The 15,030-nt window shown below is 41.1% G+C and overlaps 1 protein-coding gene across 3 annotated transcripts in view; it reads left to right on the top strand.

Moving 5' to 3' along the window:
• The first annotated feature begins 353 nt into the window (after positions 1-353).
• Positions 354-15,030, top strand: part of TNPO1 (transportin 1) — an 88,798-nt gene continuing 74,121 nt past the window's right edge. For all 3 annotated transcript variants that reach the window (XR_013995939.1, XR_013995940.1, XM_081090044.1), the window contains exon 1: positions 354-437. Coding sequence is in view for 1 of the 3 variants with exons in the window: in XM_081090044.1 (XP_080946170.1) it covers positions 423-437 (15 nt within the window). In the remaining 2 variants the exon portion in view is untranslated. The remainder of the gene's footprint in view (positions 438-15,030) is intronic.

Genomic DNA, 15,030 nt, shown 5'->3' on the forward strand with positions numbered 1-15,030 from the left:
GGCTCCGGGGCAGCCGTCACGCTGGAGGTTGTGCGAGGGGCACAAGTGAGGGAGGACGAGAGTCAGGGCGCGAAGAGGGCCCTGGGCAGCCCTCGTCCACCACGCTCACCGGGCCTTTAGGTCGCAGTCCCCGGAGCACTGCACGGTCCGCGGGGCGGAAGCCGGAGGCGGCGGCGCGGGTTCAGAAACCGCAGCCGCGCACCACCGGGCGCACGTCGCCGGCCGCCAGGCCCAGGCCGCGGTTCCCGGCCCCGCCGCCGTTGCCTAGGCGACCGCCGCCGAAAGTTCCCGCGGCGGCCCCGCCCCTCGGCCAATCGGACGGCGCTCGCCGGAGCCAGGCTCCCTTTGTTCCGCAGCCATTTCAGGCCCCGGGCGGGAGCTGCGCCGCTGCGCTGAGGGCCCGAGCGCCGGAGGCCTCTGGGATGGTGTGGGACCGGGTAGGTGACGCGGTGCGCGGCGGACGGAGGGCGGGAGCGGAGGCTGCAGTTCCGAGGCTGGCGGACGGCCGCGGGGAGAGGGCCGGCTCGCCGCCCCCCGCCCCCGCCCGCCGGGCCGTTTGGAGCCGGCAGCGGCGGCTGCGCCGTTCCACGCCCAACAGCTGCCGCCCGGGCGTCCTGCGGGACCAGGCAGGGCGGCGGCGGCGGCTCCTCAGGTGTCCGAGGTCACGTCCGGGGCCTCTGGGGCTGGTGGGCTGGAGAGGGGCTGCTCCGGGGAGCGTTGCCGCCGCCAGTGGAAGGGCGGCGTCGGAGGACCCCGAGCGCCGCAGGCGCTGCCCCGGGACGGCACCTCCCGCCGGTGCTGGACTCTGTCCAGCGCTGCCCTGCGGCCGGTCTTTGTCCCCGCCCGGCCCTCTGCCCGGGAGTGCGGCCCGCAGACACCGGCGCCGCCACACGCAGCCAGTTGGTGGCTTTCTGCAGGCGGGCCTTCCCCCGGGGCCCCCTGGCTTCGCGACCTGTGCACGTCGTGTTACTGTTTGTAACCGCGGGTTTGTTGTTTGCCCGTCCGCCCTTTCACTTCTCCCACGCGAACACGCCACAGCGCACAGCTGCCCGGGAGCAGACCCGCCACCGCCGCCAACCAGTTTGGGGCATCGCTTTTCTTGTTTTAAACTTGAGCGCCTGTTATTTGTTTTCAGATTTTAAAAATCGACTGGATATTGCAAGGATTGCTTATATTTTGTCCGTTGTCTTAATTACTAATCATTTGCCCCATCAGCAGATATAAATGTAAAAATGTAAAGTGGGAGGCTACCCACAAATTGATGTTGACAGTTGTATTAAGAAGCTTAATACCAATCCTGCTTTGAAACAGTGATGACTTCAACGGTGAATGCATAAATGGTACTTTTTTTTTTTTCACCCTAGAGGAAAGATGTTTTTAACATGCAAGTTGTATCGTGTAATAGGTATTCCAAAATGTAAGGTTGCAAAATGGCTGGCCTGATGGGCTCATTTTTAGGATAAGCTCCTTTTGGATTTTAAGTTTGCCTATTATTATATCAAAGCTTTCATATCAGAATGGTAAATAAGTTATACTTAGTGAAGCAGGGGAGATACTTTGGGAATCGATTCTCTTTTACACTTTTACTCTGCCCTGCACCCCATTCTTCTGAGAGAATGACTCCACCAAGTTGAAAACTTGCAAATGCAAAAGGGAAATAATAGTTTGAAGGTGCAGATTTTCTTTTTAGCTCCTTGGCATATGTAATGCACAAATACCTAACAGTTTGGCAGTATGGTTTTTACTTCATCTCATTTGATGTGAGCCTAATGAACTATTAGTGCTCCATTTGCTTTTTCCTAAATGTCGTTCCCCCGCCCCACCATTAGGCGGATCAGGCTTGATGTGTTTTCATCACATCTTCCTTCTAGGTATTCAGAGAATTACTAAATTCTGCCCACTGATATTTCAAACTATAAAAATCTTTTAAATTAATCAAACTTACTACCATTATATATTGTGAACAGAATAAGATTTTGGTAAAAACACATGACATTACAGTTGTAAATATTCCCATTGTAAGACTTGTTATTGTATTCATTGTTTTATGACATATATACACACACACACACACACACACACACACACACACACATATATACATATATATAATGTTAAAGCCAATACATGAACTTAATTTTTCTAAATACTGTTAATGAACTGCATTGAAATTAAACATACTATATTTAGAAGAATTGCTTGTATTTAACCATGTTGGATTCTGCAAATACTACTTTTAAGAAAGGAAATGTGGTTGTAAAGGCAGCTGAACCAAATGACATATGTATTGAGAAAAAATTATCAAATGTAAACTGCAGAGGAGCACAGCCGTGAGAGTTATTTTTATTGCCCAGGATATAAATTATGAATATTTCTTCCTGGAATTGATATTTGACTATATATTGTTGCCAAAAAGATCTTGTACCCTCCCTCCCTCCAAATTTTGGTTTATCAGCAAAAGGGTAAGAAAGCTGAGAAAATCAAAGGTAATTTAATAATTGGCTTAAAATAATTTGAGGAGCACAGCATTTATTGTTCTTATTGCTTGAGATGGGAGGGAAGAGGGAGTGAATTAACATTTTTTTCCATGTAATATACTGGGCATTATTTGTAGGCATTTAGCATACATGTATTATGCTTATATCATAGCCCTGTGTTACCCTATGGGAATTACTTCCATTTTACTGATGATGGAATAACTGAAGTATAGATAGGTAAGTACTCTGCCCAAGGTTTTAGAGTGTTCAAGGCTGGATCTGAATCTAGACATGCCTAATTACAAAGCTTATACTCTTTTATTTATAAAATTTTATGTAAATATGTAATTAAATATTCAGATTCTTATAATGAATCCATATACATTGAATGAATACAGAATCTTACAATGAATATTATAATTCATTATAACAGTGATCTAACTGGAGATCATAGACCACATTACTAAAATAGTGAAAATGAGCTGAAGTAATGAATGAGTAAATTAGTTAAACCAGACAGGACTTAATTATCCATATACATTTTAGAAAAGGAAAGAAAAGATCTACCTGGATGAGATGTAATTGGTAACAAATATATAAAGCTGGTTTTTAAAATGCATGCAGCAAGCATTTGTGGATGAAACACTCAGTAATGACCTTAATACAAATAAGGGAGAAAAAAAAATCCATCAAGTCTGGAAGTTAAGAGGAATGACAAAGATCCATTAAATAACTAAACTGAAAAATACACGTAGTAAGACCCCTGACAAGGTACACTAAAATCTTTATAATAGAGATAAGCAAACAAAAAAATATATAGAGATGTACCAGATAAGGAGAATAAGACTACCAACAAGGTGTGGGAGATTAATTTTATACTGAAAACTAAAGCAAAAAACATGTGAGTTGCATTTTTATAATTGGCTTTGAAGTACTCTGAACCCTTTAGTAAAATAAGTATCAGTGGAGCCCCTTAAACCGCAGGTGCAGAAGTTACTGCCATAGATGAAAAGGTTGATCCCAGAAGGGCCAAGATTCCATTGCTTTTTGTCTTTACTAAAGAAAGAATTAGGGAGGAAAATATTTCAGCAAATCTTGAATGTATTAAATAGATGCATATAAATTATTAGGAATAGGTCATTTATGCTGCCATTAGTAATAATGTTTTTGAAAAATAATTTAAAATATATAAAGCTGGAAAACAGAGTTTATTTAGGTAGGATAACAGGAAAATAATGAGAAAGCAAATTATGAAGGACTTTGTGTGCCATTTATTCATTCATTAACCATTTATTAGTGCTGGGATTGTCCCTTGTCCTCAAGAGAGTTCAATACTAGTGGAGAGAATGAAATGTAAACAAAAAAGTATAGTTACAGCTTTTATTATATAAATCTGTGGGAGCATCGAGGAGGGCTAGTGATAGATTTCATGCAAAGTAGGAGCAATGGTGCAGGCATTTCAGGGGCTAGGGTAGCACTTCAGAGTTTGTCAGTAAAACTAAGGACCTATTGTGTTCTTGAAGCTCAAAGCAGTTGAGAGGCCCTGAAAGGTATAGAGAAGTCTGCAAACTTCTTCTGTAAAGGACCAAACAGTGTTTTCTGTTTTGTGGACCCTACTGGCTCTGCCATTTTATTGCAAAAGCAGTCCGGTCATAGACCTTATTGAAACTAATGGAATGACCAGATTTGACTTGTGTTGCCCTAGTACAGTGATGGTGAACCTTTTGAGTTTGGCGTGTCAGCATTTTGAAAAACCCTAACTTAACTCTGGTGCCGTGTCACATATAGAAATTTTTTGATATTTGCAACCATAGTAAAACAAAGACTTATATATTTTTTTTTAAATATATTTTTATTGATTTTTTACAGAGAGGAAGGGAGAGGGATAGAGAGTCAGAAACATCAATGAGAGAGAAACATCGATCAGCCGCCTCCTGCACATCCCCCACCGGGGATGTGCTCGCAACCCAGGTACATGCCCTTGACCGGAATCGAACCTGGGACCTTTCAGTCCGCAAGCCGACGCTCTATCCACTGAGCCAAACGGGTTTCGGCAAGACTTATATTTTTGATATTTATTTTATATATTTAAATGCCATTTAACAAAGAAAAATCAACCAAAAAATGAGTTCACGTGTCACCTCTGACACGTGTGTCATAGGTTCGCCATCACTGCCTTAGTACAAGCCATTGAAAGATTTGAAAGGAATTTACGACATGGATTTGTGTGAATCAGTAAGAGCAGAATAAAAATAGAAAATAGATTATTTTTAAGCACTGTAAAGCAATAAGAAAATGCAATTCAGTTTTATAAATGGGCAAATTCACAGAAGAGGAAATAGCCAATAAACATGAAATATTGTTCTACACCATTAATAGGGAAATACAAAATTGTAGGGAAATTTATACATTGATCAGTACAGCCTTTTCAATTTTAAAGTAAAAACATTTTGACCCTGAAATTTCCATTTCTTAGAAAAACAAGGATATATCAGGAGTCAGCTGTGTTCAATATGTCTTTGTCAGTAGCAACAGAACTTCCAGACTTCCAGGTCACCTTTCATCTCCTGCACTCCAGTTCATGAATGGGTCTATATTTGTCTGCATTTTTTGTTGTTGTTGTCCCTTGTCCCTTCCCAACTCTTCATAATTCTTTTACTGGAATGTACAGTCCATCGTCTGCAAAATCCACTCCCAACCTATGCTTAAACATTCCCTTCACTTTCTTGCTCTTATAGGAACCTGATGTTTTGCACTGTGCAGTTTGGCTGTTGTATTTATTTTTTCCATAGCTCTCCTTGTCAGTGTTCCTACAGATGGAAAAGGTGTCTGTCGTGCTTCTCTGCTGCTTTCAGATTTTTTCCTCCCTTCTCCCTAAAAATCTTTTCCCCTAACAATCCTCAGTTTTGTGTTATGTCAGCAGATTACCGCTCAGGATTGCTACTAACTATTAACCTCATTTCTCAAAATTGTTTTAGCTCCAGGCTCATTGCACCTCTTTCCAATACCACCTCAATCTTTAAATTACAATTGAAAGGAGTATACAGAATGTATTTCCAGTATCCTGATCTCTCATTTCCTAGACCTTTTCTTCAGTGTTCTTCCCATCTACCTCTCTCTTCCCATCACTCCAGTAGTGATACCATCTTGCATTGCCAATAACTACAGTCCCTCCATAGTTACCACTTCATGAGTTCTACTTTGTGACCCTACTTCCTATTTTTGTGGTTCACTCCTTCTAGTCAGTATCTCAGCCCCAACCATATTTTTACCCCAATGGAATCTCCAGTCTATTCAGCCTATTACTATTTTCCTGGCACTCACCTCTTGATGTGTTCACTCCCTTTCTTGCTCCTCTTAAATTCCACGATTAATCACTTTTATCTCTTCTTTGGATCCACTCCTATGTTCTTTGCTTCTTTAATAAGATCCATAGCCCTGGTTAAACCAATTCTGCCTTCTTTGCACCTGCCCCTCTGTAACTCAATGTGGCAGGAAGCAAGCACACACCACACATGACCACATACCTCAAGTGGGTCCTTAATGCTGCTCTTGGTTGTACTTTATTTTCCTAGTCTGTTCACTCTCCTGACTATTTTATATCTTCTTCAAATATCCAGGATCGCTTTTCCCATCCTCACTTTCAGCTCATGACATTGGTTCCTACTTTGCTAAGAAAATTGAAGCAATCAGAAAATTTCCACAAACTCCCATTACCCTGTGCACTACCAGAATCTGGTCAATGCAGGCTATCTTCCTGCTTGTTACCTTAGATTAACAGTTCATATCCCTGAGTCTGCTTTTGTACTAGATCCCATCCTTTCTCATTTACTTAAGAACATTTTTTCAGCTTCTGCCCTTCCACATAATTTTTTTAATTTATTGGCTTTCTGGGAGCAACAGACATGCTATTATTTTTACCACCCTTTTAAAAAAAATCAAAAAATACTTGATTCACTTTTTACCATCAGTTTCCCAATATTTTGTTTGTTTCCTTTTCCAGCATTGTTCCTCAAAAGAGATGTCTATACTTCTTATTGCCAAATTTTCTCTTTCCATGTTTTATTAAATCCACTTCCAATCAGGCCTTTGCACCATTTCCACTGAAACAGGTCCTCAGGTTCTCCAGTAACTGCTATGTTGCCAAATACCATATACCATTGATTCTGTTCATCTACTTGATCTATCCACAACATTTGACACCTATTTGTTCCCTTATCTTTGCAACACTTTCTTCTTTGCTTTCCAGGTTAACACATAACTCTGGTTATCTCCTACTTCACTGCTGGTTCCTTATAGTTCTCTTTTGCCTTCCTTCTCACAAACCTCTTAATGTTAGAGAGCCCCAGGGTCAGTCCTTGTTTGTTTAATCCTTACCTGAGGTCGTATTTTTAGAGAGAGGAAGGGGGAAAGAGAGAGAGAGAGAGAGAGAGAGAGAGAGAGAGAGAGAGAGAGAGAGAGAAAGAAAGAAACATAAATGTGAGAGTGAAACATTGATCGGTTGCTTCCCGCATGCGCTCCAATCAGGGATCAAACTGACAACCTAGATAGGTGCCCTGACCAGGAATCAAACCTGCCACCTTTCGGTGAACTGGACCACGCTCCAACCAACTGAGCCACATGGACCAGGACTGTTTGTATTTTATTTTCCTATCTATAATCACTCCATTGGTAATCTCACTTAGCCACATGGCTTTTAATTCCAGTTGGTTGGAGCATTGTCCAGTCCCTTACACTGAAAAGTGGTGGGTTCCATTCCTGGTCAGGACACATACCCTGGTTGTGGGTTCAGTCCCTTGTCGGGGTTTGTGTAGGTGGCAGCCAATCGATGTTTCTCTCTCACATTGATATTTCTTTCTTCCTCTGTGTAAAATCAATAATAATTTTTTAAAAATTTAAATATCAGCAATGCCCAATTTCGATTTTTAGCCCCCTCTCCCTAACATCAGTCTCATATGTTTAACTGCCTATTCAACATCTCTACCATATATATATATATATATATATATATATATATATATATATATGCCTAATATGCAAAGTGTCCCCTTAAGGAGTTCAACAGATCAGCAGTTTGATCACTCACTATGATGAGCGCTGACCACCAGGAGGCAGCGTGGAACGAAGGAAGGCCCTGGCCGGCAGCCACTAGAGACCCTACCCATGCACAAATTTCAGGCCTCTAGGGTGTAATAATTGACATCAAACTCAGCATGTCCAAAACTCACCCCCTAAACTTCCTGCCCATAGATTTCCCCATTTCTGTATGTTAGTGGCAACTCTATCCTCCCAATAGCTCAGGCTAAAATCTTAGAGTTATTCTTGATTTTGCTTTTTCTTTGACTCTTCAAATCCATTCTTTCAGGACAACATGTGTTTTTTTATATATCATCATAATCCAGAATTTTACTATGCCCCACTTCACTACTGCCACCCAGGTTCAAACCACTACTATTACCTCCTTGGATTACTTAAATAGGTTACTACTTGGTATCTCCATGCTACCCTAGCCCCTCCCGACAGTCTTTTCTCAATATAGTAGCCAGACCAAGTCTTTTGCAAGTAAGACAATCTCTGTCATAACAGACATGCTATTATTTTTAATAACAGACATGCTATTATTTTTCCCACCCTTTAAAAAAACAACAGTCTTTTCTCAATATTATTTGCCTTTCTCTATTCCAAGTCCTGCAATGACTCCCCCTTTCAGAGAAAATCTGGTCCTTACAGTGGCCTTACAAGGCTCTCCATAATGTGCCCAACACACTCCCCTTTCACCTTACCTCCCTCATCTCATTTTCTGCTATTACTTTCCCTCCTTGCCCACTGGCCTCCTTGTTAGATCATTAACATATCAGTCATGCTCCTACTTTAGGGCCTTTGCTTTAGGTGGTTCAACTGTCGGGAATATACTTCTCCCAAATATCTACTTGGCTCACTGGTTTTTGCTGAGATTTCACCTTCTCTAAATACCCAATCTAGCCGAAACCGGTTTGGCTCAGTGGATAGAGCGTCGGCCTGCAGACTGAAAGGTCCCAGGTTCGATTCCGGTCAGGGGCATGTACCTGGGTTGCGGGCACATCCCCAGTAGGGGGTGTGCAGGAGGCAGCTGATTGATGTTTCTCTCTCATCGATGTTTCTAACTCTCTATCTCTTTCCCTTCCTCTCTGTAAGAAATCAATAAAATATATATTATAAATAAATAAGTAAATAAATAACCCAATCTAATATTGCATCTTACCCTCTCTCATCCTCCTTATTCTGGATTCTTTATTTTGACATAGCACATACTGCCTTCTAACATACTTATATTCGAGTCATCAGTCTAGTGCTCCATTGCCCTGTGACCTCTTTTGAGCTAAGAATGGTTTTTACATTTTTAAAGGGTTATAAAACAAAAACAGAATATATGCCACATCTGCAAAGCCTAGAATATTTATTGTCTGGCACTTTGCAGAACAGTCTGCCCTATATGTTCTGTTTATTGTCTTTCTCCACGAATGTGTGCTCCCAAGAGGGCAAAGATCTTTGTTTCATTTATTGCTGTGTAGCTTCAGCAACTAGAACAGTGCCTAGAATATAGTGCTTGTAAATATTTGTTATATGAATGAATTACTTGCAATGTTGCAAAATTGTAAAAAGGGTAAGTGTTCATCAATAACCTGTACTGCAGTTAGTAATGAAATAGAGTTGTATATAATGAATAGGAAAGCTAAGACATATTTTGAATGAGTTTTTATAGAATAGAAAGAAAACGTTTTATTTCTACAGAAACATGTATTTAAATACACACACAAAAACAGCTCTATATGGCTATTCATCAAGTGGATATTAGAATACCTCCAGGGAGGAGTCTAGGATTAGGAGAGGCACTTGAAGGGAACCTGAATTTCACCTGCATGTATATATATTTAAAGCCATCATAACTTGGGTTTCTATCCAAAAGAAGTCATGACATTGTAACTTCATAGGGTTTTAGAACAAATAGGTTCTAACTAAAGCAATGAGAAGAAGTAGAGAGTAATGGGGGCGGGGGCGGTGGCTGGAGGGCGAGAGAGAAGAGAACCATTGCCTTTCTGAAATATTATTATTTGGCCAGCAAACCGAAGAGGAGTGAACAGTATGAATATCTGAAGAGTATGCAAAAGTAAGGACTCTTAGGTGGGAACAAGCATAACATTACAAGAGAACTACCAGGGAAGGAGGGAGGGGGAAGGAAGGAAAGGAAGGGAGGGAGGGAGGGAGGGAGAGAGAGAGAGAGAGAGAGGAGAGAGAGAGAGAGAGAGAGAGAGAGAGAGAGAGAGAGAGAGAGAGAGAGAGAAGGAAGGAAGGAGAGAAGGAAGGAGAGAAGTAAGGAGAACATAGTGAAAAGGAGGCCAGAGACTGCTAGGAGATTTGTTTAGAGATAGGCAGAAGCCCAGATTATGGGCAACTTTGTAGGCTGTGATTTAAGTGTAATGAGAAACCATTGGAAGGTTTTGATAGAAGATGTAATTTAATTGAAGCTTTAACAGGATTATCTCAGAAATTGGGCTGAAGGATTTAAAAAAAAAAAAAAGGCGGGAAAACCTATTGTAGACCATGCTCTTGTAGAACATGGTGTCTGGACTAGGGTGGACAAGTGGAGGGAGAGAGAAGTGGTCAGAAGGTATATTTTGACAATACTGACTGATGGTTTTGATGTGGGATATGAGGAAAATCAAGGATGATCTCTTGGTGTTTTGGCTTGAACAACTGAATGAACACTAGTAGCATTTAGTGATATCAGGCTACTAGAGGAGGAACAGGTTTGAATGGGGTTAGAGAAGAGAATCAAGAGTTCCTTTAGCCAGCAAAGATTGAGATGCCCATTTAACAAACAAGTGAATATGTCTTACAAGATGTTGGATACTTGAGTCTGGACTCCAGAGTGCTATTTAATGGCACAGACTGGATGAGATTATGTAGATAAAAGAAAGGGGTTTAGGATATTTAGAGGTGGGGGGCCAGCAAAAGAGACTGACCAAGAGCAGCCAGTGAAATAAATGAAAGGAAAAACAGGGAGATGTGATGCCACAGGCAAAGGAGTGGAAGAGAGGTTGCCTGTGTTCAGCACACTGCGGAGAAATTAAGATGAGACCAAGAAGAAATCATTGGGTTTATCAGCAGGAAAATCTCATCTCAGTGGAGTGGGGTAAAGAAAGGGAGATGGTGACTGTCCACAACTTTCAACATGTTTCTGTAAATGGAACTAAGTGGAGAAATTAAGTAGTAGTGGATGGTGAATGGAGTCAAAGCTGTTTTTTTTAAAGATATCTTAAATAATTTTTGTTTTTAGATCCTTAGCAAAGGATATGTTTATTGATTGGGGGGGCGGGGGGAGGGGGAGACATCGATGTGAGAGGGTATTATCAATCAGCTGCCTCCCACACTAGCCCCAACTGGGAATCATACCCGCAACCTTTCAGGACGATGCTCGGCCAATTGAGCCACACCAACCAGGGCAATATATCCTAAATAATTTTAAACTTAGAAAAAAGTTCTGAGTAATTCAGAGAACTCTAATTTACAGTTTACATGGATTCACCAACTTTTAACATTTTGCCACATTCTCTTCCCTCCCCCCCCCCACACACAATTTTTTAAAAAAATATATTTTATTGATTTTTTACAGAGAGGAAGGGAGAGGGATAGAGAGTTAGGAACATCAATGAGAGAGAAACATCGATCAGCTGCCTCCTGAATACTCCCTACTGGGGATGTGCCCGCAACCAAGGTACATGCCCTTGACCGGAATCGAACCTGGGACCTTTCAGTCTGCAGGCCGACGCTCTATCCACTGAGCCAAACCGGTTACAGCCACACACAATTTTTTGATCATTTGATAGTAGGTTGCATATATTTTGCCCCTTTTCTCCTTAATACTTTAATGTGTGTATCTTAAGAGCCAGGATATTCTTTTCTAAAATCACATGTAGTTGTCAAATTCAGGAAATACAGTTTTTCACAATTTATATTACAGTTTTGTCACTTGTCCCAGTTTCATTATTTTTAACATTTTTTCTTCCAGTGCAGGATTTTATATTAAATATAGTTGTCTTTTTTTGACAGAGAAAGTAGTTTTTTATTAGTGGAATCTTTGCCATTTTAGCCTCAGAACAACCCCATGAGATAGAGATACCATTTATCTCATTTTATAGATCATAGGTTATTCTTTCCATGACTAATAAATGGCAGAGCAAGAACTCAAAGTCAAGCACAGTAACTCCACAGTTTGCACTCTTAAGCTCTATACTATAGTGCCACGCATGTAATGCATGGGAAAATCAGAAATTCCTTGTTTGAAGACAAGTCAAATTTATAGATCAGAGACAATGATACTTATATCAAAAAGATGGCTTTAAATGTCTAGAGCTGGATTATAGCTTTTTGTAATGATGAATCAGGGTTTAATATGTCACCTGATGAGCATCAGGACAGAAGGAAGAGCAAAAAAGTGAAAATACTTAAACTTTATATGTAGAATTTACTAGACTTTGGCTTAAATGATATGTGTTCAGAGTTATTGGTGCTAATTATTTAGAAAGGTAAAATACTTGGATTAATTCTCTTGTAGTAGAATTTAGTTGGCAGTATATGGATGGTAATCTAAAGAATCCTGTTCTGTTTCAAAAAGAGTTTGTTTCATAAAATGCTGCTTGTTAAACCTTTATCGTGAAATATCAGAAATAAACTTAATTTAGGAAAAGAATATTAAGCAGCGAATCATTGAAACCACAAGTGCTGCAGAGCAAGAATTAGAATTTTTAGTGCAATGATATTTTACAGTTTTCTGTTAAACACAGTTTTAAGGGGGTAATGGGTAAAGACTTCTTTTGGATAGAAACCCAAGGTATGATGAAAATGTTTCTATCATTTTCAATTAAAGATTGTTCTTAATATTGAATGTGACTTCTGTAAGAGGTGACCTAAGCCTGGCACAGTGCTATGCCTTTTAACAGGAGCCCAAGTATTTGCTGAAAGAGTCAAGTGACATGTAGCTTTCACTTAGGTAACTTAGTAGTCCCAGAACTACACTTGAACAATGGTATTGGATACAAGCTTCCCTGAGGCTTGGAGAATTTCAGTAGCAAGTGTGAAGGGGAAAAAAGTAAGGCTGGCTTTTATGGAATATGACCAGATTCATTATTTACAGTTAAGTAAATGTTTTATTTCTAGAAGCTGAAAGGACCATGGTCTTTAATTGCTGGGTAGATGAGGAAATGAACCAAATGAGTATAAGTGATAACCAAATGAGTATAAGTATAAGTGCCAGATCTCTGACACTTCTTTTATACTGATTTTATTTTGGCTCTTCCTGGCACAGAAGACTTAAATATTTGTGGTCAGAGGCATTTTGTCCTAAAACCCTATGAAGTTACAATGCCATGTCTTCAAGAGTCTGCATTACCTCCCCAGATAACATCCTTCCCCTGGCCCTCCACCCCACCCCTCCCCAATTAATCAAAAATGAAACTGTAAAGGTGAGAGGTTTTTCTGGAGTCTTGTAAGCTCAGAATGGACAGTGGTATAATTGTTTAAGATTTAATGTAGGAATTTGATGGGGAAGCTTAAGTAAACAGTTGAAGCATATAAAGGAAAAGACTAAAAAACCTTAGCTTTATTTTAATCTTCTATCTTAGTGGGTTAAAGGCTTTTGATGTTGGTACTTGCTGATCAGGTGCACAGAAAGCAATTTTTATTTATAAAACAGAATCTACACAGTCACACACCAGTTAGATTCTAGTAGAGCTTAAAAATTGCTCAGCAGCCCTGGCCGGCGTGACTCAGTGGCTAGAGTGTGGGCCCAGTCAGCGAGTTTGGGAGACAACCAATCAATGTGTCTCTGTCACATTGATGTTTCTCTCTCTCCTCTCTCTATCTCCCTCTTCCTCCCCCCTCCCTTCCACTCTCTCTGAAAATCAATGGAAAAAATATCCTCAGGTGAGGATTAACCAAAAAAAAAAAAAAATTGCTCAGCAGCTAGGGCAAAATTGCGATTTCAGGTAAAATTATCATTATACATCTCAAATGCTTTTGAGTCAGATTTATCAAATGCCTAACTGCATATTGAATTATTGAATTTAATAGCATAAAGAGAACTTAGAAATTTCCTAGTTCATCCCTCTCATTCCAGACTTTTATTGTATTTGTAGTTTTGCAGCTTTAAAATTCTGCATATACAAGTACCTAAAAAATGTTTGCTTATTGATTTAATTTCTGGAGTTTCTTCCTTCTAGAATATGCATGCTACTCTTTTAAGAATGTATGATGACAAGTTGACTAGAAACTGTATTTTATTAACTGTCTATAATATGAATTAGTTACTGTATGAAAATTTTTAATTGAAATATCATTTCATGTGACTTTAGACAAAGATTTGCTTTCTGGGTCTCCAACTCTACTCCAGAAAAATGTTTAGAAAAATTTACTTTATAATGAATGAATTTATTTTTCTTTCTAAGAATCAATTCAGTGTCATGGAAATAGTGTGCACTTTTGAGGCGGTTCATTAGACTACGGTGGCGGGGGCCGAGGCAGAGGCAGTTAGGGGCAATCAGGCAGGCAGGGGAGCAGTCAGGGTGTGATCAGGCCGGAAGGAGAGCAGTTAGGGGGCGATCAGGCTGGTAAGGGAGCAGTTAGGGGCAGTCAGGCCAGCGGGGGAGAGCAGTTAGGGCAATCAGGCTGGCGGGGGAGAGCCGTTAGGGGGATCAGGCCAGTGGGGCAGAGCGGTTAGGGGTGATGAGGCCAGCGGGGCAGAGCAGTTAGGGGCAATCAGGCTGGCGGGAGAGAGCCGTTAGGGGAATCAGGCCAGCGGGGCAGAGCAGTTAGGGGCAATCAGGCTGGCGGGAGAGAGCAGTCAGGGCGATCAGGCTGGCAGGGAAGCAGTTAGGGGCATCAGACAGACAGGCAAAGGCAGTTAGGGGCTATCAGGCAGGCAGGTGAGCGGTTAGGGGCTATCAGGAAGGCAGAGGGGTTAGAGGTGAACAGGCAGGCAGGCAGGCAGAGTGGTTAGGGGCAACCAGGAAAGCAGGCAGAGGGGTTAGGGGCAGTCAGGCAGGCAGGCAGAGGGTTAGGGGTGATTAGGCAGGCAGGCAGGTGGGCGGTTAGGTCAGCAGTCCCGGATTGCAAGAGGGAGTCCGACTGCTGGTTTCAGGCCTAAACTGACAGTCAGACATCCCCTAAGGGGTCCCGGATTGGAGAGGGTACAGGCTTGGCTGAGGGGGACACCCCCCCCCCACTGTGCATAAAATCGTGCACCGGCTGTAGTAATTGTATAATCATAGATGGTATCTACCTCATAGACAGAATAGGCACACAAAGTATACCACTTGTTTCAAGTTAAGATAATTTGTAAGGATATATTTTCTTTCCACTCTTCTTAGTTATTATATTAGCTTCCTTAGTGAGAAAAATATATTTAGAAGAACCCAATGATAATGCTAACAGAATTTTTTTTATCTTACAAAGTTTTCATTTACTGTTTTATAAAAGTCTTAATGTTAAATTTAATGATTTATGAAGTTTTTCTTAA

The sequence above is a fragment of the Myotis nattereri genome, assembly GCF_964212035.1.
Source record: "Myotis nattereri genome assembly, chromosome: 4".
Lineage (NCBI taxonomy): Eukaryota > Metazoa > Chordata > Mammalia > Chiroptera > Vespertilionidae > Myotis > Myotis nattereri.